Source organism: Buteo buteo, chromosome 27 (assembly GCF_964188355.1).
Source record: "Buteo buteo chromosome 27, bButBut1.hap1.1, whole genome shotgun sequence".
Classification (NCBI taxonomy): domain Eukaryota; kingdom Metazoa; phylum Chordata; class Aves; order Accipitriformes; family Accipitridae; genus Buteo; species Buteo buteo.
Genome location: NC_134197.1, coordinates 3,854,008 through 3,880,184, shown reverse-complemented (window position 1 = coordinate 3,880,184; position 26,177 = coordinate 3,854,008). Strand labels below are relative to the sequence as shown.

At 37.9% G+C, this 26,177-nt stretch overlaps 1 protein-coding gene across 5 annotated transcripts in view; it reads left to right on the top strand.

Annotated features, from left to right (window-relative positions):
* USP22 (ubiquitin specific peptidase 22) overlaps nt 1–26,177 on the top strand; it is a 112,472-nt gene that overhangs the window by 19,235 nt on the left and 67,060 nt on the right. For 4 of the 5 annotated variants that reach the window (XM_075058803.1, XM_075058802.1, XM_075058806.1 and 1 more), the window contains one exon: nt 22,237–22,369. In XM_075058803.1, coding sequence (XP_074914904.1) covers nt 22,237–22,369 — 133 coding nt within the window. Of the gene's footprint in view, nt 1–11,586; nt 11,606–22,236; nt 22,370–26,177 lie in introns of those variants that run through there. The other variant, XM_075058804.1, reaches the window with a different exon arrangement.

Here is a 26,177-nt window from a genome sequence, read left to right as displayed (position 1 = left end):
GATTCTGTCCATCCCAGCAATGTGTTCTCTCATACATGATTGCTAACATGAGGCCTTGGTGCAGACACTGTTGGCCAAGTTTCATTTCCCCAAAGGACATTATAATGTCAGCGGAAATAGTTGTATTGACTTAGCCTCCCTGTTTGCATGAACACAGCTTTTTAATGTGGATGGACCTTGTTGCTTTTTTGTATTTCTTTTAAATGCTTAAATTCTGTGCAAAGTGTGTGTAGTTGCATGTTAAACATAACTGATAACTTTCTCCGTTGGTACATGCATGTATTGAAATTCAAATTTAAAACCACTTAACAAAAGAAATTTTTTCTATCAGTCTGAAAACCAAGAACCTGTCACTTTTGTGCTATAGTAGCACATGAGATTTCTTGATTCTACCACCATTCCTTCTTTTTAGAGAGAATCTTGAAGTAACATTACATGGGCTGATGGTAAGCCAGTTGGAAGTGTTACTTTTTTTTAAATTGGAAAACTAAATGAGTATACTCTTAAGTCCCTCAAAAGCACTGCTCATGGTATCTAATGTCTGTTAATCATTTCTTAGGAGAAATTATGGAAATAGCACTCAATGCACTAATTTTCTACAGCTTTTCTAATTACTTTGTTGATTTTTGAAGCATAGATTTGTGCCAAGGTACACTGGGGTATATTTGAACAAAATACATAACAATAAAACTGTAATTGTAATTCATGTATGATCAACAAACAAAGCATTAATTTTATTAGTTTTGCTAGCAGTCTCTGTGTTTGAAGTGTGTGGTTGGTTCTTTAAGCCTGTGCTTCGTTACACTTTTTGCACCATTCTGTCTTGTCTATCAGGCAGTGTCTGACGTTGAATTGGTGTTTTATATGTAGATGTATGTGTATCTGTAGGTGATTAATAAAAAAAAAAGTCCAAAAATATATGTAATGGGTGGTTTAGTAGTTACTTTTGGTAAGGCTTTCCCCTTCTCCACAGTATTATCTTAACCATAAAAGAAGAAAAATGTCATTTAGGTTGTTCCAGTCAGTCTGCGTTCAGTTATTAGGTACTGCTACACTGAACAGTCACTGTTCTGTTGTACTAGTGTTAATCATACAGTGACTTCATCCATATTGTTTTACTAAAAATGCAAATAATATATTTCTCATTTCAATCCAAGTGTCTCATGGTAGACTCCTATTTAACTTAATATCATATCGTTAGAGACCAGAACTGTGTGATGAGGAAATGTGTTTTGGTATTTAGAAGCCTGTAAGACCACTTATTTCTTTTTTGTGATGTTGCTGTTGGGTAGAGCTCAGGGGTTTTTTTGGCCAATATAAATCTCTTTCCAAAGCTTTACTTTTTAAAGTCTCAGTTTGAATTTTGAGGTTTTAATACTTAATTTCATTGCACAGAATATCATTGCCATGGATTTTTTTACTTTAATTAGGGTTTTTCGTGTGTGTGTATGTATATTAACCCACATATATAGTCAATGGTAATTTGCTTAACCTTGGAAGGAAAAGTGGAGAATGGTAATATGAGATTCTTCAAGGTGTGTGGTATCCAGTATAGTACAGAATTTGTTCTTCTCTGCTTTTTTAAGGATCAGGTTCACTAATTTAACGATCAATTAAAGAGGATTCAAGGTCTGCTGTTTTTTGTCAGAGCAGCACAGCTAGACCACATGCATAACTTTTTTTGCCTTTATCTTTTTTTTGGTAATTTCTTTGGATGTGCATGGCTATCAGTGTTCCTGTCTCCTCTTGTTTGATTAAAAGAGGAATTTAGCAGTTCTTTTAATTATGTACAATATTAGTGGTTCCTCTGAATCCCCCCCCCCCCCCCCCCCCCCCGTTCTCTAAGAGAATAATTGGCAGCAAAATTGCTGCAGAAAACCTTGGGAATAAAGAACTGCTATCCCTTGAAATAGCTGCTGTTTCTGACTGGTTTTTTTCCTCAGTAGAAGCAGAATCTAGCTGCCCAAGGAGAGGGAGTATCTTCTTTTGCTGGAAAGATGGAAAGATGAAACTGCCACAAAGAACAGGTGAATGGAGATGATAGCATTCTTGTAAACGCATACACCATTCCTCTGCTCCCTCCCCAGGAGTCTTGTTGAAGAATGATGGAAATAGTGGCCACTGGTGAAAGATTGTCACTACTGTAGAGCACTGCTCTTCAGTCTCTTTCAAAAATGTGTTGGGAAAAAAAACAACACAAAGGAGGTGGGCAATCTTTCCAGGCCTGTTCTTGTAATGTTTCAGTCAGCTTTAAGTTTGCAAAAATCTGCATTACTATGTTGGCTGTTAGAGGTGAAGTCTGACCAATATGTAAAATATGAAAGGACCCACTTTTTTAGTTAATTTGGGACTAATATAATGGAGGGTTTGTTGTAAATTCTTCAAACCCCTGTTTTGTACTGTATGTGCAGTGCAATGGCTGTGAGGATGGACTGTATTTTGAATATTTATCAGACATAGCAAATCTGTATTTTAAGGTGTTGCAGCTGACCATCTTGTGATGCTTGCAAATCCTGAGTGGTAATAATCCCTTCTCTGAAGAACTGCAGAATGATTTCTTATCTCTAAATGGACTTCTGGTTATTTCAACCCATTATCTGCTTGCCCAGCAGTCTTAGGTAACTGGAATTCATCTGTATAGGACTGCTTTCTCTTCCTCCTCCTCTTTACCTAGCACTCCCCAGCAGGCCCCTTGCAAAGAAACAGGATTTCGCTCACCTCTTTTGTTTATATACTGACCTGCGAGTTTGAACAACTGATGTTCAAAGAGCTGTGCCCCAGGGAGAAGTGTTGAGCTAGTCCAGGAATAATTTTTGTATGAACTGTAAAAGCCCTTCTGTTTCAGATGACCACCTTATATTCTAAACCAAAGAACAGAGCAACTTGTTTGCACAGTGGATTGTGAGGCTTTGCAGCTACTGCTTTTTTTACACTAATGCTTTCTGGGTTTTTTTTGAGAATTTAAAAGATCTGGTGATCTGGCTTTGTTTCTGGTTTTCAGTTCAATGTTTGTTAAAATCTCATACTGCAGGCAGTTTTACGTTGATACACAGAATAGTTACACTGATGTTGGTGTAACTAACCACACGTGCATGACCCCCATATTTTAGGATTGTCATCAAGATGTCAGTATTTTCTACCGTAGACAGGGCAGTAATCTTTTCCTATGTACGTGAATGCTGGAACCTTCTTTTCCCATCTGTTTTTGGAGCATTGTGTCAAATCTGAAGCTGTACTTGGAAGGCTGCTTGGATATTGCTTTCCTGTCCTGTTTTCAGACTCTAGCAGGTATTTCCTTCACAGCTCTGAGTAAGCTCTGCTGTCCTCGAGCAAGTGTCCTGAGAAACAGCGGGTTCTGCTTTATCCTTAGACTATGGGAGTTTAGCTCTCAAAGAGAAGACTTTTCTTGTCTGAATCGTGGCAGCCATGTTAGTGAGGTTCCATTAAACAGAATTACAAGGTCCCTGACTATGGCCCAGTCTGGCTTTGTAGATGCCAGAGATGCAGTCTCTGTTTGGATGATCAAAAAAGATGATTTGATTTTGTCACAACTGGTGTCTGCAAGTAGCTCAATCATGTTTGCTATAGGAGTTAAAACCACCAATGCATGTTCCAATTTTGAATTACGTCTTTTTTTTTTTAGTTGGGAGTCCTCAAATCTATGATTTTTGCTTTCCAAATAGATTATTTAAATCACACAATTATGATATTTATACAACTGAAATTGTCTCTTCTGTGTTCTGCTTTACATGAAAATGCGTGTCCACCCAAGTACTGTTAAACTTTTCTGGTAAGATAAACTGTAAATTATATCTGAGTAATTTTTTTGCGAAAGCAGTCTGCAGCTTTGCTGTACAGATGCTCTCTTGGTAAATGAAACATTACTTACTTTAATTATTAGTGTTAATGGACATGCTGTGGGCCCAGTATTTGCTAATGTCAGGTAGAATCTAAGTTATGTCTTTTTATGCTTGACAAATGTGACAGTAACTGTAGTTCTGACTGTCTTGTCTGAATGAATCAATGGCATGTGCATGAGTAGTTGCTGGCAATCACCTGTAATGCATAAGCAGACTGTCTTCTTCCCTTCTTTCAGGCATCTTCTGCAGGCACTGTTATTACTAAAATGCTACTAATTTGTTAGGTGCATGTGCTCCAGAACACTCTCTGTAACTGATGAATGTCTTGCAGTTTTTCCGTGTGCCTTTATCTCCTTTTAATGGTCTCTCTGCTCTTACAGAAACCGATATGCTTCTGTCCAAGTGTGTGATGCTAACTGCTGAATGTCTATGGCATTAATATAAGCAGACGTAAATAGAGCAAGGCCTCTACAAAAACCATGTCTTTTCCTATCATACAAACTGTACCTGTGTTCAGATATTTTTTTTTAATTGAAAATTTTCAGTGGCTTCCTGGAGCTAAATTTGTACTCAATGTTAAGAGTACATAAAAGTCCATCCTGAAACCATCTTTACAGGAAATTGAGATTCAAATTCCCTTTTCTGTCTTCTGAGTAGAATGGTTACACTTTTTAAACACACATATATATATATGTTTGTGTGTATATGTGTGTATATACACATGTATGTAAGTTGTATATTCATTTGACAAGGAAGATTCCTATGTATGGGATAGTTTTCAAAATGCAGTTTCCCAAAAGCCAGTGAAGGAAAAGGGAGACATGAATGAAGTAGGTTGAAACAGTTTTGATCTTATTTGCAATACTCCTGTTTTGCAAGTTATAGAGAGGAAAATAATGGGTTTTTTTCTTGAAACAAAAACTGAGCTGGTTTACAGAATTTGAAGGGATATGTACAAATAGCTATTCCTGCTTACTTGTTACCATGGATGTTATTTGGGGGGTTACTGTCTTTGTTTTCATTAAATAGTTTAAAGTTTAGAGGACAAACCGTATGTCTTAAGTAAAACAGAAGATGAATCTTTACATGAATGGTGAAATGAACTTTAGCTGCACTAAATGCTTGCATATTTCAATGTTGTCGTAGTTGGACACTGCACAGAACAGCATTTATATATACTTCATGTGTCTTGTACCAAGTGCTAAAGGAAGTTGCCTGCAATAGTGATACCTAAGAAGTTGTCACATTCACTAGAGTTCTGTTCTCCCCCTCTCTTCATAGCATTCATGAGCCATCCACTACATGAATTTTTTTTCTCCTGTCTCTTTTTAGTGTCATCATTTGACTTTTCTCTAGCAAAACTATAGTGATGAGTTTGCTATGCAAAAACACTTGTCCAAAGGGTCGTGTAGAGTATGAATATATTTGACAAATCTTTTCTTCATTTTTCTTAGGAGATAAGTTTTACCTGGGATTGGTGAACTGGGGAGTCCTAATGCAGATCTTGAGCTAAACGCATGTAGGTAGTAGTGTTCCTCCATTTCCCTCATCAGTTACCACTGCCACCACTTGATTATGGGAAACAGGATGTCAGGAAATCCTGCCCTGATTAAGTCTTTTGGCACTTTAATTCCAAGAATTATTTCATTACTGAGAAAGAAATGCCCAGGCACGGATTCACAGGACTGATGAAAAACACTTGAACTTGCCTGCAAACTTTCTGAAAAATTTCACCTTTATTAGAGAACCTTTTCTCTGCATTCTTAATTTCTGTGCAATTAATCAAAGAATAACTGGAGTAATTTATTAACTTTGACAGGCAAATTGTCTTCTACATCAAAGTACTGTTCTTCTAGCTCTCTGGCAGTGGACAAAATTAAATCTTTAATAGAAATCTTAATGTCTTCACCAAAAAAGAAGTGGAAAATGTTATGCGTTATGTAGCATGTTACTTTTTCTTGCTTACAGGGCACAGACATAACGGCTAGTAGAGCATCTGAAAGGTGAGAGTATTGTGTTTTGAATACTTCCACTGATCTGACATGTATAATGGCAGTAGTTAAAACTGCTGAAGGTGAATCCATTTGCATTTCTTTTTAAAACGAGGTCTGTCTTTCGCTGATATTTATAAGCTTTTTTTTATATAGCTTTAAGATGTTTTTTGGCACCTTTAAACATTTTTCTTTACTGTCTCATAACTTCAGTTCCAGTATTTTAATTTAAAGAGTGTTCTGTTGTGAGAATGTGAAGCAATGTGCGTATTATGCGTTCTGAAGTATTGTCAAAAAGATGCATTGTGGAATGAAAAAATGGCATTGTGTCGAAAGCATTCTGTCTTGACAGTTCCTGTTCTGCAGAACTCTGAGTAGTTTCAAGAACTGGAATAGTTTTAGGATTTTTTTTTTTAAGTTGTTAGCCTCAGCTTTTCAGTTACTTAAGTAAAAGGTGTGTTGCTTTCAAAAGGTGGCTAACAATTGTTTGGAGCTGGCTGCCAGAAATGGTTCTCAGAACTCCCCAATTGCTTTGTCAGATAAGTCTTTACCCCATAAGTGTTGTGTTGTTACAGTTTTTTGTTTGTTTTGGTGTGTGTGGTGGTTGGGGGTTTTTTTGGTGGGTTTTTTTGGTTGTGGTTTTTTTTTTGTTTTTTTTTTTTTTACTTTTCACTCTGTTCTGAAGGTACTTAAAAGGAGGCTTAGCATGTGCAGTATTTGGTAGCATGAGGGTGGATTGGTTTTTATCTCACCAAGATTGGATCACACTTTGTCTGAAATGTCTTCTTCCTTTCCATCTTTCATATTTTAATAGGGGTATTAGAATTTTATGAAACCTAATTAATTCAGAAAGAGACTGGTATTTACACAGACAGATTGTATAATGCTTATGGCTCTGGGTATGCTTTCGTGCTTGATATCAAGGAAGGAGGGGATGGTTTAGGTCCTGAAAATAATGTTATCTGCACTTAATTGTATTTTCACCCTTTCTTCTGCAGCCCTTCCAACATCTTCCTTTGGAACAGTAGAGGGTAGGTGAAGCTTTTCTAGAGACAGGCTTCTCTTTAAAACATGGCTAGCAAAATGGCAAAAGTGGAGGTGCCTTGTTTTTGTTTTATTCTGTCCTTTAAAGATCAAGCAAAATAGGAAGAAAGATCTGTTGTTGATATTATGAAATAGGCCTTCACTGTAATTAACAGCCTGGGAATTTTTCTGCTTGCTTTTCTTATCCCTGTGTTGCGAAAGTTTGCTGTCCTGCTGGGATTTCTTTTGGGAATGCAGAGGTGTGTTCTAGCTAAAAAGCATGTGCTTTGCCTAATAAGCTTTCCTAGCCATTGAGCCCAGCTGGCTGCTGCAGTCTGTATTTGTTTTGTCTTAACTAATTTTTATATCCATGCTTTAAATTAAACTAACACTTTTTGCATTAAACGACAAACCAAGCACAATGTCCATAAATGAAACCAAACACTATAATCTACTAATTTTTGTTTTCAGTGTACAGCATTATATAATCAAGCAGCCTGCTAAGAAGGAAGATGTGGAAATAACACTGGTGGCATGTAAATGGTGCTGAACTCAAGTGATCAGCCTTTGTTGAAGGGAATATTTATATTGAGTTAATGGTTTAGCACTTCCTTTCTGAAATACAGAAGAGAAGTGAAGAGAGCAGGGTCTGGCTGGTCAGCACAAAATATTCTTGTTAAATCTTCATATCTTTTGCTGTAGGAGACTATATATGCTGTCAACAGGTAGCATTTAGCTGGAGTCCACTGATGGGTTAATTTTCAGGGTTGCTGCAGTCTTGCAGCTACCTTTGAAGTTGACAAAAGTTCCAAGTACTCAAACTCCCTGAAATTTAGCCACTTGTCCTTCTGGTTTGGTCCAAATTATGAATGAACAGAATAAATGTTAGAAGATTAAGCATGGAATAGAAATTCTATTTCAAAATAGTCATGAATCACTATTTATGAGTCTACAACAATGGTACTGGAATGGTTGCTGCAAGATTGTTCTTCATGTATTTGTGGAAATTAAAAATGTTTTTGTTCTTATGCCCCCTTCTCTTCTTGTCTCCAGTTTTTGTAGTTGAGTGATGCGAGACGTTTTCTTGTTAGAAAAGCATTTGCCAATGCGAAAAGGAATGAGTCTTTATCTTCTGTGATGCTCACAGATTTTGGGACTGTTGGGTTGTATGTCCTTCGCTCTAGACAAAGGCTTACTGTGGCTGATACCTATAAAGATGCATTACTGTAACATGGGCTTCAGTCTCAGGAGATGCAGAGCTTTAGCTACGAGGCTAGTGCTACATCATCTTCAGTGCTGTGTCAGGTAGTGCTGCTTCTCTACTTCTGCCTCTTCAGCCTTGTGGGTGACAGCAACAGTTTGGGTTCTGGCACAGTTCCCCTCAGCTCCTCAGCCCCTTTCACTGTCAGTTTGGGCTGTGCACCCTACTTCTTTTTTTTCCTCCTCCAGACTGTCCGTGCCTGGCCCTGGTTTACAGCTGCAGTTGCCACACTCAGTGCAATCGTAAGCATGGATGAGAGATGTAGGCTTGCCTCTTCTCTGGCTTTATTGCTGAATATGAAAATTTTTCACATTCATAGTACTGGTCAAATATACAAAGCTCTGGCCACTTCCCACTCTGCTGTTAGGTACCAGAGGAGTTTGGGTTTTTTTTTAATAAGATGCAGCAGCTGCTTGGAAGTTAAATAAAAAACCCCCCACAACAACAATAATAAAAACACCCACTCCCCCACCCCCTTTAACCCTGTTTGGATATTTATTGTCGCAGTAGTAAGGACAGACGCTTTTTTTTCTAGTGAATTCATGTAGTTTAAAGCTGCTGTGAGTAGAAGCTTCTCCCTTTGCTGCTAGGGTGAGTGGCATCTGACCTGCACGTAAATGCTCTCCTGTTCTCATATTCATTGTAGGCAAGCAGTCTGAGCTGGGTCAAGATGAAGATTTGAATCTATTTGATGGTTTTCCATGTTGCTCTTCAAAGAATTGCATTGCAGTGAGGCTCTAGACCTTTTTTTTCCCTTTACACAAATGTCAGTGGACAGATTTAGGGCCTTGATGTCAACTCCATTCACTTACAGGTTTGCCTCATGTTTATTAAACTGTGACTGATCAGAATCAAAGTAAATTTCCTGAAGTAAAAACTACTGATAATGACACCTCAAAAAGATATAAATAATTGCATTTGTAATTACACTATTAAAGAAGGGCAGACTTTTCCATGTGACTGAAAAAAAACCCACCCCACTTTTTTTCCTAACAGCGCTCTTTTTAGTAATGTATTAAAAATATCAAGATGAATTTTTTTGCACTTGATTTAAAAATCTCGATTCAGAAATTTATTTAGGTCTTCTGAACAAAGCAATGACACTAATACGTGAAATGTAATCTGTTAATGGCTTACAGGCATCTGTGAGAAGGGAATATATGGATTTTTACTTGATGCTATTGTTTGGTACATTAAAAAAAAACAACAACAAAATATTGTTGAGTTGTTGGATGTTGCTGGAAAAAAAAAACCAAAGAGTATGAGATGGAGATCTCATTTAGCTGTAGCCAAAATAAAAAGAGGAAAGAAATGAGAACTTCTGCAACGTTGTCATCCTACACTTCTCAGTGGAAGGTTTCAGCATTATAACTGAAACTTGGTTAAAAAAATAAATAAATTTAAAAGTCATGTCTTTAATAGTCCTGACATCAGTGATGGAAATTCAGAAAGTGCTTCACAGCCACTATGACCTTTACAGTATTAAACCTGTCCAAGGATTACTATCGTAGCTTTTCAGTAGCACTCTGAAACCATCAAGAAATGGTGTCCTTGCTTTTTTTTGAATACGCTGCCAGTGTGTATTTGAAGTTCTATAGTATTGGAAGAATAGAGATTTCAACCACAAAATACAAAGATTATATATTATGCTGGACATACAGTTTAAACACAACTCTAGGTAAGGTTACAGGTACTTCAAATGTAACAAACTTAAAATGCTCTTTTCGGTCTTAATGGAAGGTTGGCTTTGTGATAATTAGCAAAGTGCTTGGTAGTATCTTGGAGGTGGCGGGAGGGAAGGGAGCAGACAGCTGAAACCTTGTAGTTCCATGTTTCTACAAAAAAGGCAAGTATTTGTTATGGCAGAGGTTTTTTTGTTAACGTGTGGACAAGATGCTCTAAACTCAGCTTCAAGAACTGAATCTGAGTGAAATGCCAAATTGAGAATGGATTGTGATGTATTTTTATTTTGTGTTGGGTTTTGGGGGTGTTCTTTGTTTCTTTGGGGAGAGGGGGCGGGCAGGTTGGAAGGTTTTTTGGTTGCTTCTTGATTCCATTTAGGGGATTCCAAATTCCTCTACTTAGAAACCGCATCTTCCCAAAGCCCTCCTGCACATCAGGAGCTAGAATTTCATGTGTCCTGATCTTGAGAGGCAGTAACAATTTTAACTGCACCCCTCATCCCAATTAATTCCTTTGAGAGGCAGGTAAAATGAACTTATTTTGCAAAACAAGTTAATGTTCCAAATGCAGCATGAAGTATTAAAACATAATAATTGGCTGTATGTCCTATGTAAAAAGGCAGAAGCTCCTTGCTAAGAAACTATCACCCACCTTCCTACACACACTGTGATTAATGATTACTCTGTGAGACTGCAGCAATTTGCGAACTCTTTAAATGGAAATAGATACAGAAATAAATTTATTATGAGAATGCTTATTTCCCAGGCTTTTTTTTTCTGAAGATGCTTTCATTCATCTTACCAGTTTTAGTGTGAGAAATTCAAACTCCTTTTCTCTTCCACAAGGTATTTTGTGTTCATATTGCTTTAATAACAGTTTTTCTAAGCTGACTTGCATGTCTGTAGCATTCAGAATATCCGTCTAAATCTTAAAATCTTCTAGAGGGTGAACTGCAGTTCTGACCACCTCTGTCTTATCTCCATATCTTTAGGTTTGTGAATTTGCGTGAATGTTTACCGGTGAATGAAAGACCTCTTATTTTGCTCTAGTAAAATGAATTATTAATTTGTTTTGTACTGAGGTATGAGGAAAATAGTAAGCTTCAGCTTACTAGCTGTCAAAGCATGTTCTGTGCAAGCATGTTGAGAATTTGCTTTCATTCTCTGGATGTTCCTAGGCAGTAATGTGCTAGTTGGCTTAGACTATTCCTGTACATGTACAGCTAGGTGAACATAAATATGTCCTCAGATGCTGATGTCTTAATATCGTAAGTGGAACTAGACAAGCAAAATTTCTAGTTTGTCCATTATAGTTCCATTTTATGCTTCATGCTAGTGAAAGCACTGTTGTTTGAGGCCCTGTGAATGTTCTGTCTGACTTTCTCTGAAAGGCTTGCTGTGTAATTTTAGAGGATGCACTTGTTCTGTGATGAAGGCTAGTGTGTATGGGTTAATGGTCTTTTCTGTGTCAGCACATTTTTCTGGCATATTTTTAAGGGGGAATGATCTTGCTTCTTGGGAGTGGTTTGTGATGCTTTGGGCAAATCGGTCTTTGGAAGGAGAATCAGCAAATGTTCTGTATAGCTCTTGTAAAACCAAAAGGGAAGTTTATTTCATTCTTTTGTAATGGTTTTTCTTGTAGGCACTGTGAGGGGACTAGAACTTGTCTTCAGCTCCTGTTAGACAAAGAGGAAGTTTTATTCTTATGGCAAGAAGAGAGTTTGGCTTGTATGCCTTATTTGTTTGTTACACGTATCATCATTGAAACCCACAATTGTCAGAAAAGTTGTAAGTAACGGGGTTAATTTCTGTCCTACCAGTTGGCTTGCTTTGCTACAGTAAATATAAAAATGTCGTGTATAATAACTCTTAAAGTCTTGACAGAATGGTGCATAACTCATAGGAAGCTTTTAAAAGCAGAAATGTTTTCTGCCAGACTAATGCTTTTTGGTTAGGCTCAACAATGGATCTACCCTGTTTAGTGCAGCATTGTTTGTTTTTAAAATAAAACAAATAGTCGCTAATAGATGCACTCTGTCACTCTCTTGCTGCTCATTTTCGACTAGTCTCCTTTTCTGCTGAGAGTATTTGTCTCATAAATAAGTCATGCCACAGAGAATCTGTGCTGTAGCATCATCCCATCCATCTTTCCTACTAGCAGAATTGCTTTGACTTTGATGTGGACTAATTAAGTTCACATATTTTTATGGACATCTTAGAGTAGTTAAAGAAAAGATAGCTGAAATATCTGTGCTTTTCTTAATGAGGCTGTAGAACTTGTTAGGGCTTTGATCCTATGTATCCTGAAGTTTCTTTTTTCTTTTCTTTCTGAAAGGATGCTATCTAGAGTATTTCCATCAAAGTAGTATGGCAAACTTCCCAAGAGCATACCTGTTTTCATGTGAAGAATCTGATTTCTTAGTTTTATGCAAGGCAAAATACAATCTCTGCAGCATGGGCAGGGTTTAATAAGACTCTGCACAGCGTCAGGCAGGTTTGTGTGTTTAGCTCGCTCCTTGAATTGCTTCCCAAGTCACGTGCTCACAGATTAGATCAATACATTACCTAATAGGACGTTTAAAAACATTTCCACGATTTGCTGACATGGGGGAATGGTGAGGTAAAGTAATAGATTTTGTACTAGATCTTAGAATACACTACTGCGGTATTGGCAAGCCCCTTGTTCTCATGTGAAATTCGCTACTGCAGTGGTGCATTGCAGGAAATAGATAAAAATCAACACACAGAACATATCCATGCATCATATACATTCGGGGAAAGAGACATGCATTTGAACCTTAAGCAGCTTATATGTTTTCAGAAGGCAAATATGCTTTCCACTTCTAAAAGAATCCTCCTACAGAAAGACATGCAATTTAATTTGAAAAAGATCCATTATTTAAATGGTTTAAAAACATAATAGGCTCTTAAATGCATCTTTATAGAGTACTTGAGAAATCATTTAGATTTGTAAATGCTAGTGGTGGGGGTGAGCACCTACCAAAGGAGAAGCAAATAAGCAATTTCAGCATAGTCATTTGAATTTCAGAGAATTGCTTTGTTCTTGTTGAAATACAGCTTTTTACTACTGTGACTATATATGGGGAAACCGAAATTACATCTTTAGAGCATCCTCCTATTTTTCTCCTCTAGCTTGTGCTGTCTGTCTTTTAAATTGTGCAACTGTTTGGTTTTATTTTTTCCCTCCCAAGTTTCATATCAGCCTTGTACCTGCTGTGGAATTCTATGTGAAACAAAAGTTGGAAAAAGTTGGGGTTGTTTAAAAACAAAACAAAACCAACAAACACAAAAACCCAAACTGATTTAAGGTCTACCTCTTGGCATGATATATCATCCAGAGTAAGGAGAGCAGGAAAAAAATCTGTATGTAGAGGGCAAATGATAACTAGTCAGATCTCTGTTTCACCCCCAAATACAATTCTTAATTTCATCAAAGTTCTCTAGTTTTAGATTGACTTGCATTGCTCTCTTGAGAAGAGCCCTTGAACCAAACCTGTGTTTTTGGAGCTTGGATAGACTTTGGCTGCAACATTATTCTCATTTAAGAACGTGTCTTCATTGCAGAGTTGATTCAGAAAAATGTGTTCTCTCTCTTCTGAGTATTGTCCATACATATAATCCCTTAATTTTAGTGTGTTGGAGCTTTAACTGTAATTCCCTTCAGGGTACATACACTCCAAGCTTAAGATAGCACAGATTGTCGATAGAAGTAACTCCCCAGCTGCATAGTCTAATTGTTTTAGACCAGGAAGGCATGATTACTGCACAAACAGCTGCAGTTGCTCTGAATGTGTGTCACTGCCCCTCATTTGGAGATGGTTCCACCTACAATTGAGCCAAATTGGAACAAATATTGGAACAAATAATGTGAGTGCTCCTCATCAGCATGAAGTCACCTGTCTTAGTTTAGAAAAATACATGTTAGGTGCAAATTGAATAAGATGAAGCAGAACAGTTTAAACCAGTCCCTTCCAGTAGGAAGGGGACAAATAAGATGAGTTTACTGATGTTTTCCATCCTGCCATTTAGTGCAAGGCCTCATTGGAGCTTTGATCTTACTGGATGGAAGACCACATTAAAAGCAAGTCACTATTCTTGTTCTGAATCTTTAGGGAAAAATGACTTACTTGAAGTAGCTCACTTAAGAATGGGAAAGGTTGCTTTAGGATAGGGTGATCCCAGTGTATAACGGCATATAATGTTAGCAACTAGTAGGTCAGGTTTATTAGATGAGAACTAAAGTATCTGTCTTCAAGAGGCCTGGTTCTTTCTGGAAGAAGGGCTCTAGGAAGGCTTTTCTGACTCCTATAGATCAATCTTTGTATGTATTAATCCAGTTATTTGTGAATAAGGAAGGGGGGAAAAGGAGGTTGTCTTTTCTGAAATAACTTTCAGTGATTCTTTTTTTTTTTTTCCCCTTTTCTGCTCTCTCTCCCTTTACTGGTCTCAGAGCAGCTGTAGTATGTTTGGCACACAGGAAAATGGTCTTTAAAACTATTCTCTAAATGCACTCAAGAATTCAGAAGAGCATGTGGAGTCATAAAAAAACCCTACTATATGATCTGACACTTAGTATGTATAGAAGCATTTTTAAAGCTTTCTGTGTGGAACCTGTTTGCTGTCTCTTTTTTTTTTTTTAATGGACTCAAAGCTATTTCAAACTTGCTTCTTTCAGTTCAGATTAGTGAGTCTCCTTATTTTATACTGCACCTTTTTCCAACTTCTGCTTAGTGAAAAGTTACCCGTATTTTCCTTAACAGTGATAGGGAATGAACCCCTCCCTGCCAATTTCGGGCTGGAAGAGTAGTGCCGTGCAAATGAGTTATTAACATAACTCTCACAGTGCTCTAGAACTGCTCAGTAATATCCATTCCGATTTTGTGGTGTAGTTTGGAGAAGGAAACTGAATACTCTGGCTATTGATTCAGAAGTCAGTGGACGCTGGGATATTACCTGCTTTGTGAAAGTTTCTGGGATAACTTAATCCAGATTTTTCATCCTTCAGCAGAATGAATAGTATTATTTCGGAAGACGTTTGTGGTCCTTTCAGGCTTATTCTGAATGTTGTTGCTTCCAGCTGATGTGTCTAAAGATGCTTTTATAGATGGCCTCTTTTCTTGCATGTTACGAAAACAGCCCCTCTGTATTGCTTGTGCCCTGTGAACTTGAAGGGTTTACCTGCATGTTCCTCTTGTGTCTTGTCTTTGGATCAGTGTTCTTTTTTTGTTACTAACAACTCACTTTTGTATAGAGCATTTTGCTGGTGTTAGCTAACTCTTGAAAGCATGGCACACCTTTCTTGTCATCTTCCCACCCTTGGGGCAGAGAATAAAAACAATTGTTTACTATGTCCAAAGGCACAAGGCAAAATACTGTCAGGCTTCCACAGTCATTTTTGTGGTTAATTTTACACGGAAGTGGTAACAATCTAGTTGGTATCTTTTTTTTTCTTTCTTCTTCTTTTTTTTTTTTTTTTTTTTAAACTTAATTCTACTCATTCTACCATTATTATTTCTCTGGATGGGGATCCTGGTCCAATCAAAATATTTGGCCAACTGTGCTTTGGTTCCTGGTGGGTTAGCCACACTGCTGTTGTGGCAAGCCATCACTCTTGCAGAAGGTAGCTCAGGCTGCTTTATTAATTAGGATAAACTCCCATACTCCCCAGCCTCCAGAGAATTTGTCAGCTTGGCATCAGAGCATCACAGAACATTTAGCTGAGGCTTGTCATTGCCAGATGAGGAAATGGAGGTCATTTGTCAAAACCAAAAACTACAACTGAAAAAGGAATAGGATTAGTGTACTTTTAAAACTTTTAGACCAAAAAGTACTAATTAAGCAGATAATTTGAAATATTCTCATATTTGCCTCAAAAACTGCAAGTCTCGTTCCCCTTGTGTGGGTGCTAGTGTATCTTCTGGGAAGATAGGATGGGGGGGGGAACCAAACCTGAAAAAATAAAGGTGGGGGGAAATTGCCTTCAGAATTTGAATTGCAGAAAATATTTAATCATTCTTTCTCTGGCAGTAGGTACTGTGCAACTAATATTTTTTTCAAAATCAGGGTTAAATTAAGATAAAATGATTCTGAGGTTCAAACAGGTGAGTTTAGTGTATATGTTACTTTGCCTTATCAAAAGACAGGTAGTTTGTGCCCTTGCTGGGATGCAGCATCTTGAATAAGGTGTAATGGCAAAGATTTATCATTCTGGAAGAAAAAAAAAAAGTTTTCTCAAGTTGCTTTCTAGCATCTTTTGTACCATGTTCAGTACTTTCATTTTTTCCTCTTTCACAGTTTTTTTCACTTATAGACAGAAGTAGGATTAATTGGGATTAGCCGTGGGTTATCTAATCTACAGAAGGACAGCAAGCTGCTCAGATGGTCATAATGGTATATTTTTCTTTACACTCAGTTTGAGAACTGGGATGTTAAATAACTTAGGCTATTTCATCTTTAATTATAAATTGTGATATTGTTGTCTTCAAACTTGTGTTCAGATGGTCAGAGCCAAATGTGCTGTTCACAGACTAGGCAAATTGTGTAGATATCTTCTCTCTGCCGCACCCGATGGCATTAAGGGAGCCAGCAAATACACAGGTGCAAAGCAAGTGCCTTAGATTTAATGTTTGCTGTTGAACAGAGCTGAAATGCTTAACTGTCTTTCTGCTGCTCTCTAAACAAACACTTGGAATAACCCAGTTTAAGAAGTTACCTGTATTTGGCTTTTTTTAAAAGGTGACTTTCTGAACATTTGCCAAACCACAGAATTCTGTAACTAGTGCACAGTTTTGGTAGTACTAATAAAACCTTTACTGGTACCCCTGAACTTAGTGGGGCTGGAAACAAAATTTACAGTATTGATGTCATGTTTTCTTTAAAAAAATAGACATTTCTAATCGGACAATGTCATAATTAAAACTTGGTTGCAGGAAGTGAGTGAACAATACTTCAGTTGACTTTTTTTTTTAAAGTTGATGTGTCAGAAATGTGCCCTGACTCAGAGTAATTCTGAATCATCCTATCAGCATGTGGAGGAGTGATTTATATGCCATACCACAGAGGACTATAGAATCAATTCCTTCTTTTTGTTTCTTGAAACCTAAGAACATGGCTTTGAAGTCTTAAGTATTTAAGTTTATGAAATATCCTAGCCACTATACTAATGGGTCTGTGACACGCCTGCCTTAGGAAAGCAGTTCAGTGAATCTTGAAGTAAATGTAGACTAAGAAGTGATAGAAAAGTCGTAAGGCAGATTTGACCTAAATTTGTTACTCTTGAGGTGCAAAGAGTTCTTGAGAGTAGTAAATCTTGTCAGCTGTTATTTAATATTGGTTTTCTCCTCTCACAAGGCAGAAGCAGCGCTGCTGTTGGAATAGCCATAGGGTCTCCATCTTCAGCAAAGAAAGAAGCAGTAGTCAGTTCTATGACCTTTTGTGATTATCTGTCGTTTTTCTTTCAAAAAATAGGCTGAGGGAAGCATGCTGTTCATCACTCAACATGTGCTGCTGTGTCTACATTACATTTGGACAAGAATTGGTTGCAACACAGATGGATAAGAATAAAGATAAAAGTCTGTGCCTAGGCTATGGTCTAGACATGGCAAGGTGAATAGGAGAGGCAAAAATTGACGGAGAGGAGTTGTCTTTCTAAAGAATGAGACTTGGTTTTGGGCTGGAAAGTGAAATGTACCCCTCCAGAGACTTTCAATAATGATGATAATGTATTAGAAAATTAAATACTTTGTCTTCCTGTTTCTGATGTGTCTAAATATTATGTCTGTTTTACACAAAAACTTACTATAAAAGGTGGGGAAATTAGAAATAGATCTGTATTGGGAAACTTCTACTTTCCTAATGCTAAGAATTTGTACAGGATCAAACACTTGCAGGGATCCATAGCCAGTGTATTTGCATTAAGAGTACCTTAAGAGAATCTGCTTCGAGTTGCTTGTGAACATGTACAGTGTGGCAACACTTTCCTTATGATCTTTTAACCTCCCAAACCTCCCACTGTCTTGTTAGTGTTACCTAGTTCATCTTTTCCTGTGAACCTTTGTGGTGAATGTGGTTTGCAGACTGTGAAAGGTAGGAGGTCTTTGGCTTACAAGCTTGTAACTGACAACAGCTCTATTCTCAAAGAGCTTTGATATATTTAGCGTGAGCATAAGAGGCAAGAATCCTTAGGTACCCAAGTGGAAAACTTCTTTAAAAAGTTGTTTTCCTCTCATATACAATTAAGTGAAAAATGAGCTTCTAAAGCTACTTCTGAAATAGCTGGAAATATGGAAGGATGGTTTGCAGTAGCTAAGGTCTATTGCATGCCTCTTGCTTTTTCTGCACAGTTTGCTTTGCAGGGATAGTGTATTGCCACTTGAAACTGCCATTCATTGATTTGAGGACCCAATATTATATCCAGTTGAAACAGGTTTGTAGGTTTTTGGAACAACTGATGCTATGTGCCCAGTATGACCTTCTTGCTTTAGGTGGAGCCTGAGCTGACCCAGGAAAGGAGAGCAGGAAGAGAAACTGTCAGACCGAACTGCTAGGGCAAAACAATGCTTTTATTTTCTCCACCGCTGTTTTGATGGTAGGATGGTAGACTAATAATAAGCTATTCTGGCAATTTGGGAAGACTTGGAGTGTCAGCAGTCTAGTTTTGGACCTACTGATGCCTGGTGCTTTCTTTTTAACTCATTTCATATCATAACTATTAACAATATTAAGAGCAGGTGGCCTTTTAGAGATGGACTTTATTGACATGTGTTAGAGGTGATTACAACCAGTTCCCTTTTGTGTGTTGTGCACTATTTTTTACATCCTCATTTGCTAGGCTCTTTAACCTCCTTTAAAGAAGGTACAGAACCATTGCTGAGTGTCTGGGTGTGTGAGTTACCACTGTCTTAGTAGAAATAAAGAAGATCAGTAGAGGAAAAAACACTGAAGAGGGAATTGGGGTATCTAATGTTGCTCACTCCTGCAGCTTTGTCAGAAGTGGTGTCAGTTACTGCATATGCGTGCGTGCATACATCATTTATATTGTGCAAAACCATTCCCTCCAGTTTCCTGTCATTTAAAAAAATGATGATAATCTTCCAGAAAGAAAATGCTCAAGGCCTCTCCTGGTTTCTGTGTGCAGTTTGTTAGAATATCAAAGCGAAATTAAAGGGGATAGACAGAGGTTCAGTATGGACTGAAGGAAGACTGGCTGGGGACATAAGACGAGGGACTGTGTGTGGGGAGAGAGAATAAGGTTAAAGATGGAGAGTGGAGTACTTTGAGGGTGAAGACAATAAAGGAAAGAAGCAAGTAGGGAGCAGAACAAAATGATGGGGGGAGCAGAATAATAATGGGAGAGGGTATGGAGGAAGGGGAAGACTCTACATGTGTGTCTTAGGATAAGGAAGGGGTGCTCTCGTATCTAGGAGGCCGTACCGGAGAAAAGGAGAAGTGACAGGTTGGTTCTGCAGCCGAAATGCTGGATGGCTTCCCTAAAGCGTCTAGACCATAAGCAAGACCTAACTTGCTTTTAAAAAAAGTTGTGTTTTAAAGCAAGCTTGTGCCTTTATGGATCTGACTGATTTTGATTACTCATTTGCAGTATTCTATTTCATCTTAGACGGTAGCCTCAAGAGATGTGAGCAGGGGTGGGCGTATTATGAAACAAAGTAATTTGATTATTTGGGGTGGGGTGGGAGGGTGGAAGCTTTGTTTTAACTTAGCAAATTGTTTAAAAGCACAGACAGATGAAAAGGAGACAGCTAATCTAGTTATGAATAGCCACTATGGTTTTTGATATTGATTTCTTTCCTCACTCTGTTGTCTTTTAACCTTGTTTTCTTACAATTTTAGAAAAACCATCTTGAGCTATACTGAACAAGTAGAGGATATGGATAAAATAGCTTCCTTTAAATAAGTGATTTAACTTCCTCTTTTAACTTACCACTACTTTTTTTTTTTACATTCTTTGATTTCTCTTTATTTTCATGGAAATAAAAATGCTTAAGATATGAATTTTCTGCCTTTTAGCCTAAAATGATTGGTTTTTACATGCTTGTTCTGTCATCTGTTTACAATATATTTAATGCTAATAGATTTATTTTTAGCTGGCTAAGTAAAATAGCTAGTTGCTAGAGTTGTTGTCATAGCAGCAATCTTAACAGATAGGCTGATCCTATTTAGCTTTTGCAGCCAAAGAGCGACTGTTAGGCAACAGTTTGACAGTTCTGCAGTATTTTTCTAAAGATGGAAATTGTGCTGGTGGTGGTGAATTTTTTTGGTCCTACTTTTTAAAATATTTCTTTCTGTAGGTGTGTGGAGTTTGATTCAACCAATCTATTTATCTGACAGAACTTAGGAGAACTTTGAATACACAACATGTGACATTCAGGATTTAAGTCTTAATTTGTAGAAGCTTGAAAATAAATTACATGGTGCAGCATATTGCAAGCTTCTTTGTTGATTATTTTTTTAACAGCTGTAAGTATCCTGAAAGAAAAATGCCAGACTAGAGCACAGGATCTTGCATCATTTATTCAGCACTAATTTCAAGTTGTGGCACACTGGACAAATATTACTGAAGAACTTCGGGAGTTATTTTTGGTGAAATGCACTGCCTGGGTTAGATGATAGCTTAGTATTTTAGTAATTCCAATTCTTCTTTTTTTAATAGGAAGAAAAAAAGGCACTTCTATATTGTAAAGCAAAAAAATAGTATTTTTAGATTAGCCTGTAAAATAAGGTGTACCTCTAAGTGATCTTTGTAGGTCTGAGCTGTTATGGAAGCTCAATTACTCTTAAACATATGTCTGAATGCAGTTGCTGTTGTCTGAGATGAAAAGTGAATTTACTGGGAGGAATTTCTCCTGTCTGTATCTTCCAGTCAGATGGTATTGGACCTGAATTGTTTTCTGTGTTGTTGAGCAAAAGACTTATCCGTCAAAGTCTCTTAAATCTCTTACTAGACAGAGTAATTTTTCAAAAGATTTGTTGAAGTACCCGAGTTTAATGCTAAGAGAAAGTTTTGGGTGGTGTTGGCTTAAAAGAGTGCTTCAGATACGATTTAGAGTCAGAAAGTCTACTTAGCCTTCTAATTGCCCCCCCCCCCCCCCTTTTTTTTTCCTTCAGGCTTGCTTGTTAAAATGTGTTGTTATCATAGGAATGCAAACCATCATGTCAGGCTTACATGCTTATTAATTTCCAATCAATCATGGTAACTTTCATGACATACCTCCCCATTCTGGGTCGCTCAGGGAACAGTCACCACATCACTTTCCAAACTTGATTCAAAGCCAGTCTGAGAGTGGCAAAAGTGACTTCTGTAACTCTTTGGTATGGATTTGATGTTGTGCCACTATTTTGTGGGCTGGTATAGAGAAATCTAATGAATGAATCTGGCAGAATCTTGCAGCAGAGAAATGAAATGCCATATACCCACAAATATTTTAAAGTTCAAGTCATATTACAGCTTTTGAGTGGATCAAGGAGCTTGGTGCTGTGAAAAAGCAGAGGTTTTGCTGTGGTTCCATTTCCCAAAACTCCTGCCTCTTCACCCTTTTTACCTCCCTGCTGGGCATCTGCTTTCCCTGAGCTCTGATACTCATCTGAGTCTATTCCATCTCCCCCCAAACTTACTAACCTGACAACAGATTAGTTTTAGTCTAGCTTCAATTTCCAGGTTAGCAAGCTGAACTGGCTCAGCAAAGGGGCTGTTGAGCAGCAAAGCCCATTGCTTCAAGGCAGGGACTGTGGGTGGGAGGTGATTCTGAATAACTGGGCAACAACAGATGCGTCAAGACCTCGCTTCCCCGGTAAGCAGCATCTCTGCTGCTGGAAAGTTAAGCTTGTGCTACACTAGCCGTAATGCCCAAAGATTTTGCACCAGTAATGAATGTTTGTGTGGCTCATAGCTGGATGGAGGAGCTGATACAGGTTAATCCTGGGGGGAGTGGCAGGTTCTTTTCATGCACATCTTTCTCCTGGCTCGCACATGGCTGTGCAGGTCATTCTGCTGGTACATGGTTGGTATGGGAACAGAAATGCTCAGGTGGGAATGGTAGGATTGTTTGTGTATTTTAGCAGCAGTGCCTGCTTCCCCCTGCTTGAAGTGTTCATTAAACTACAGGCTGGGAGTTGTAAATGGGTTTATTATTGTCTGCTCTTAGATGAGACCTGCTCCCTATCAAGACTTGGTAATGTATTGGACAAATGGAAGAGTTTTCTCTGTTAACATGTCTAATTGGTGGTTTTGTCACATGGGGCAGAACTGTTTCCCCTGCTGGTCTGCAGCCTTCAAAAGGCAGCGAGTAAAAGGGAAAGCTAGCAGTTAGATCTACGTCTGTTTAGCTGGACTTGGAGATGTTTCTGTCACTCATATTCTGTGTCTTGTTTCTCTATTCCAGGCAAAGTCGTGCATTTGTCATATGTGTGGTGCCCACCTGAACAGACTCCACTCTTGCCTCTACTGTGTCTTCTTTGGCTGTTTTACAAAGAAACATATTCACGAGCACGCAAAGACAAAGCGACACAATTTAGGTAAGCTGTCATCCTGATATACTCACTGGTGCTTTTTAACTCACTGTATTATCCCTGTCAGTTCCAGGCCAGTAAGGTGATATATTCTTATAGCTACCTCATTAGGCAGGGAGATCAATTTTATTTGTGCTTTGGGTTAGTTTAGTGGCATTATTTGAAGCTTGGTGCTTAAGCTTCCACTGCATCACAGATAAGTTTTTGTTCACACCTTAAAATTTGAATTATTACTGTTTAGTATCTTAGCGTTTATGAATTAATGTCATATATAGGGAAAAATAATTAAAATGTGTGTAGACAGATTTTTTTTTTGCTAAGTGTGAAAAATGGTGGGTTTAGTGCCTTGAACTGGAGCATTTATTTCAATGAACTTTTTTCAGGAGGTCATGTTCACATTTTTGTCCTTGTTAAGGAAAAAAACATCATTCCTATCGCAAAGATGACTAATGAAATAACAATCAGAATTATTTAAACTTCTGGGGTTAAAAGTTAAAGGTTTGGGGTTGATTTGTTTGTTTGTTTTTTCCTGGCTTGGCTTCTTGTTTCCAGTGGGGTCAATAACCTAAGTAATAAGAAAACTGTTTAATTGATATGGAGTACCTTTTCCTCAACTGCCTCAAAAATGTTGGTAAAATGCTAAGAAGTTCTTCTATACTGTCAGCTTTGGTGCTACATAATGTTCAAAACAAAGAGCATTCAGTTTTGTTTTAAATTACGTATTGCTTGTAGTTTAGAACATTTTGGAGTTACAATGCAAAATCCCGATCATTTTATATTAAAATTCTGGTTGTGTCAAAATGGATGTATACAGTTTTGCTTGGTGTACAACCACAATTTTTCTTCAAATGAAAATACCTTCTTGGTGTGGAGTCATATAAGAAACAAGAAAAAAGGCATTATTTCATGGAATAAATTTTCTCTTGACCAGTGTGGCCACCATTCTCATTTAATTTATCCTAAGTGCTTATGGAACAAACTGTCTTTATTTTTCATGAAGACAAAGATGTTCCAGAAGGCCAACAGAGCTGTGTACTCCTGTGCTTAAGAAACTGGCATGTAAGTTTACTATTTATGGAAAAAATTATTTAAAACAGCAAATTGTTATAGTTTTTTCCTCCATATGTGTCAAGAAAGAAAAAATTCAGGCTCCATAGTGGTATAGCTTAAGTCTGTAAATGCCTTGAAAAATAGAATACTGGAAAATAGTACTGAATATCCATAATGTTTATGGAGTTGCTAGCCTTTGAAAGTGACATGATCATAATTCTTGATGTCGAGGTAGGCAGCAATATTCAGTATAAACTGAAGCACAGGTGGCTGTACTTTAAGTTCAGGAGAAAAAAATGAAATGTACTAGTATGAGAAGACATTTGAAATTTGTAAGCGCTGATAAGGCCACATCTGGAATCCTGTGTCCAGTTCTGGGCTACCCTGGAGCTACTGGAGAGAGTCTAGCAAAGTGCCACAAAGATGGTGGAGGTACTGGAACACCCCTTATGAGGAAGGGCTGAGAGCACTGTGACTGTTCAGCTTACAGGAGAGATGGCTCAGGGGGATCTATCTCATCAGTGTGTACAAATATCTGAAGGAAGGGTTAAAAAAGGTGGAGCCAGGCTTTTTTCAGTGGTGTCCAGTGACTGCAGAAGAGGCAGTGAGCACAAAATGAAACACAGGAGTTTCTGTCTAATCATCAGGGAACACGTTTTTACTGTGAGGGTGACTGAGGACTGGAACGGGTTGCCCCGAGAGGTTGTGGAGTGTCTGTCCTTGGATATATTCAAAAGCTGTCTGGGCATGGTCCTGGGCAACCTACTCTAGATGGCCCTGCTTGAGCAGGAGGGTTGGACAAGGTGACCTCCGGGGGTCCCTGCCAGCCTCAACTCTTCTTTGAAAATTGAAAAAACCACACCAACCCTATACGACAATTTTTTATTGCTTTTTTGCAGTGTGTAATCTCAAAGAGCTTTTGAAGTCAATTCATAAGGTGAAATTACTTGGGAATCTTTACCAATGCAGAAGTACAGATTACTCTAGGTAAACTCTTTGTAAGGATTTCTCGTAAAGTGTATATATGTATTAAAAAATGCCTTCTGTGCCAGTATAAGTTTATGGCCAGGTTTCTGGTTTAGAAAAATACAGTGCTAAATTGAGACCGTAGACAGTATTTGCCTGTTTATCTGTGGATACTGTAGAAACACTGTAATATTTTTACCTTTAAACTTACCATATTTATGGAGAACCTTTTAAAAGAGCTTTGTAATTGCACATGTTGTGAGCTGCTGTTACCTATGTATTTGGGAAGCCTAAATTCAAGTTAATTTTTGTGCAAGGTAGAATTTGTTGTTGTCTGCTGTAGTGAAATATCTTCTGTTTCCTTAAGGGAAAAAAAAAACTGGACAGAGGAGGGAGGTTCTTTGGAGATGCACTCTTGCTTAAAGACTGTTGTAGTTATTGTCGTGGTACTAGACAATTAAGAACATGTCAGATAAGGTACTTCCCAAAAGGAATAGCCTTTAGATAAAAAGGGCAAGACTGAATTATACAAGCTGAAGTACAGAATACAGTATTGTATCATCCCCAAAAGGATTCCTTTGCAGCTAAATATAATGTACTCGGTGCACAAATACACGTAATGTGAAGGTTGTACAACTGATGGTTTGATTTCTAGTTTTGAAGATTCCTTTTTTTTTTCTGTGTATGTTTTGGTGTTTAATTTTCAGCTGCATGTGAAATGAGCTGTAAAAATATTTTCGTAGTTTTGCTAGTGCTTTTGGTTGCTTTTACTGCTGCAGTTTTCGTTGGGGAAATAACATCTGATAGGCAAAAACAAGTTAAGTGCTTTGAAATTTCAAAACGAACAGGAATTATTTTAAAACACTTGGTGACTTTTTGCTGAGCCAACATCAGTCTCCATGGAGACTAGCAGGAACTGCACACTTAATCACAGTTCTAAGAAATAGCATAGATTTCAGCTGCAACAGCTGTCTGAGCACTGGAAGTGATGTTTTTGCAGCTAACTGCTGTATGTTTCAGGAGGCTTCGGGATCATAGTCCAGAGTGTTCTTAAAATACATCCCTTGTTATCTCTACTTCCCTGGGCAATATAAATTAAGACACTCACACTCTGACCTTATAGTGATACCTGTACTCTTGCATCTGCTTGCCTATTCAGTGTATATTAATAATACTGTACTTATTTTAATATATCCCTTGAGTTGTGGATGTGGGTGACAGGTAGGTGAAGTAAGATCTAGCTATATGAGCTTCTTTTTTTAATGTCTGCGTTGCACAGTCTCTGTTACGGTTGGTCACCATGATAGGCTGATATTTCCACTGCGTTGGGAATTTTTAATGCAATGTAAAATTTTTATACAGGTGTGAAAGCCTTTAGAAAGAGGTAGATAAGACTGACCTTTCCAGAACTTTGAAGACTTGGGACTATTCAAACTAGCCTTTTCATGTTCTGCTTCAGTGCTGGTTTTTTTACTGTGTAGGCATCCCTCATGCCCCTCCAAATACATGAAAATGGTACCAGTTATAAACACCCATGGGTATGTCCTAGGACTGCTCAGAGATGGTCTGTGTCAAAATACGTAGTATGCGAAGGAGTTGTCAGGAGCAGATAAGGCAGGGCTGTCTGTCCATATCCTCCTTGGGAATTGTAAGGTACTTAATCAAAGTCACTGTAATAGACATCTGATTATAGATGCTACTGATCTGAAATCCAGCAGCCTAAGCAAAGTGATATCTTAGTCCGTGGACATTGTTACTTCAGGAGATAGTTTCTGCTGTTGCACTTTTAATAATATAG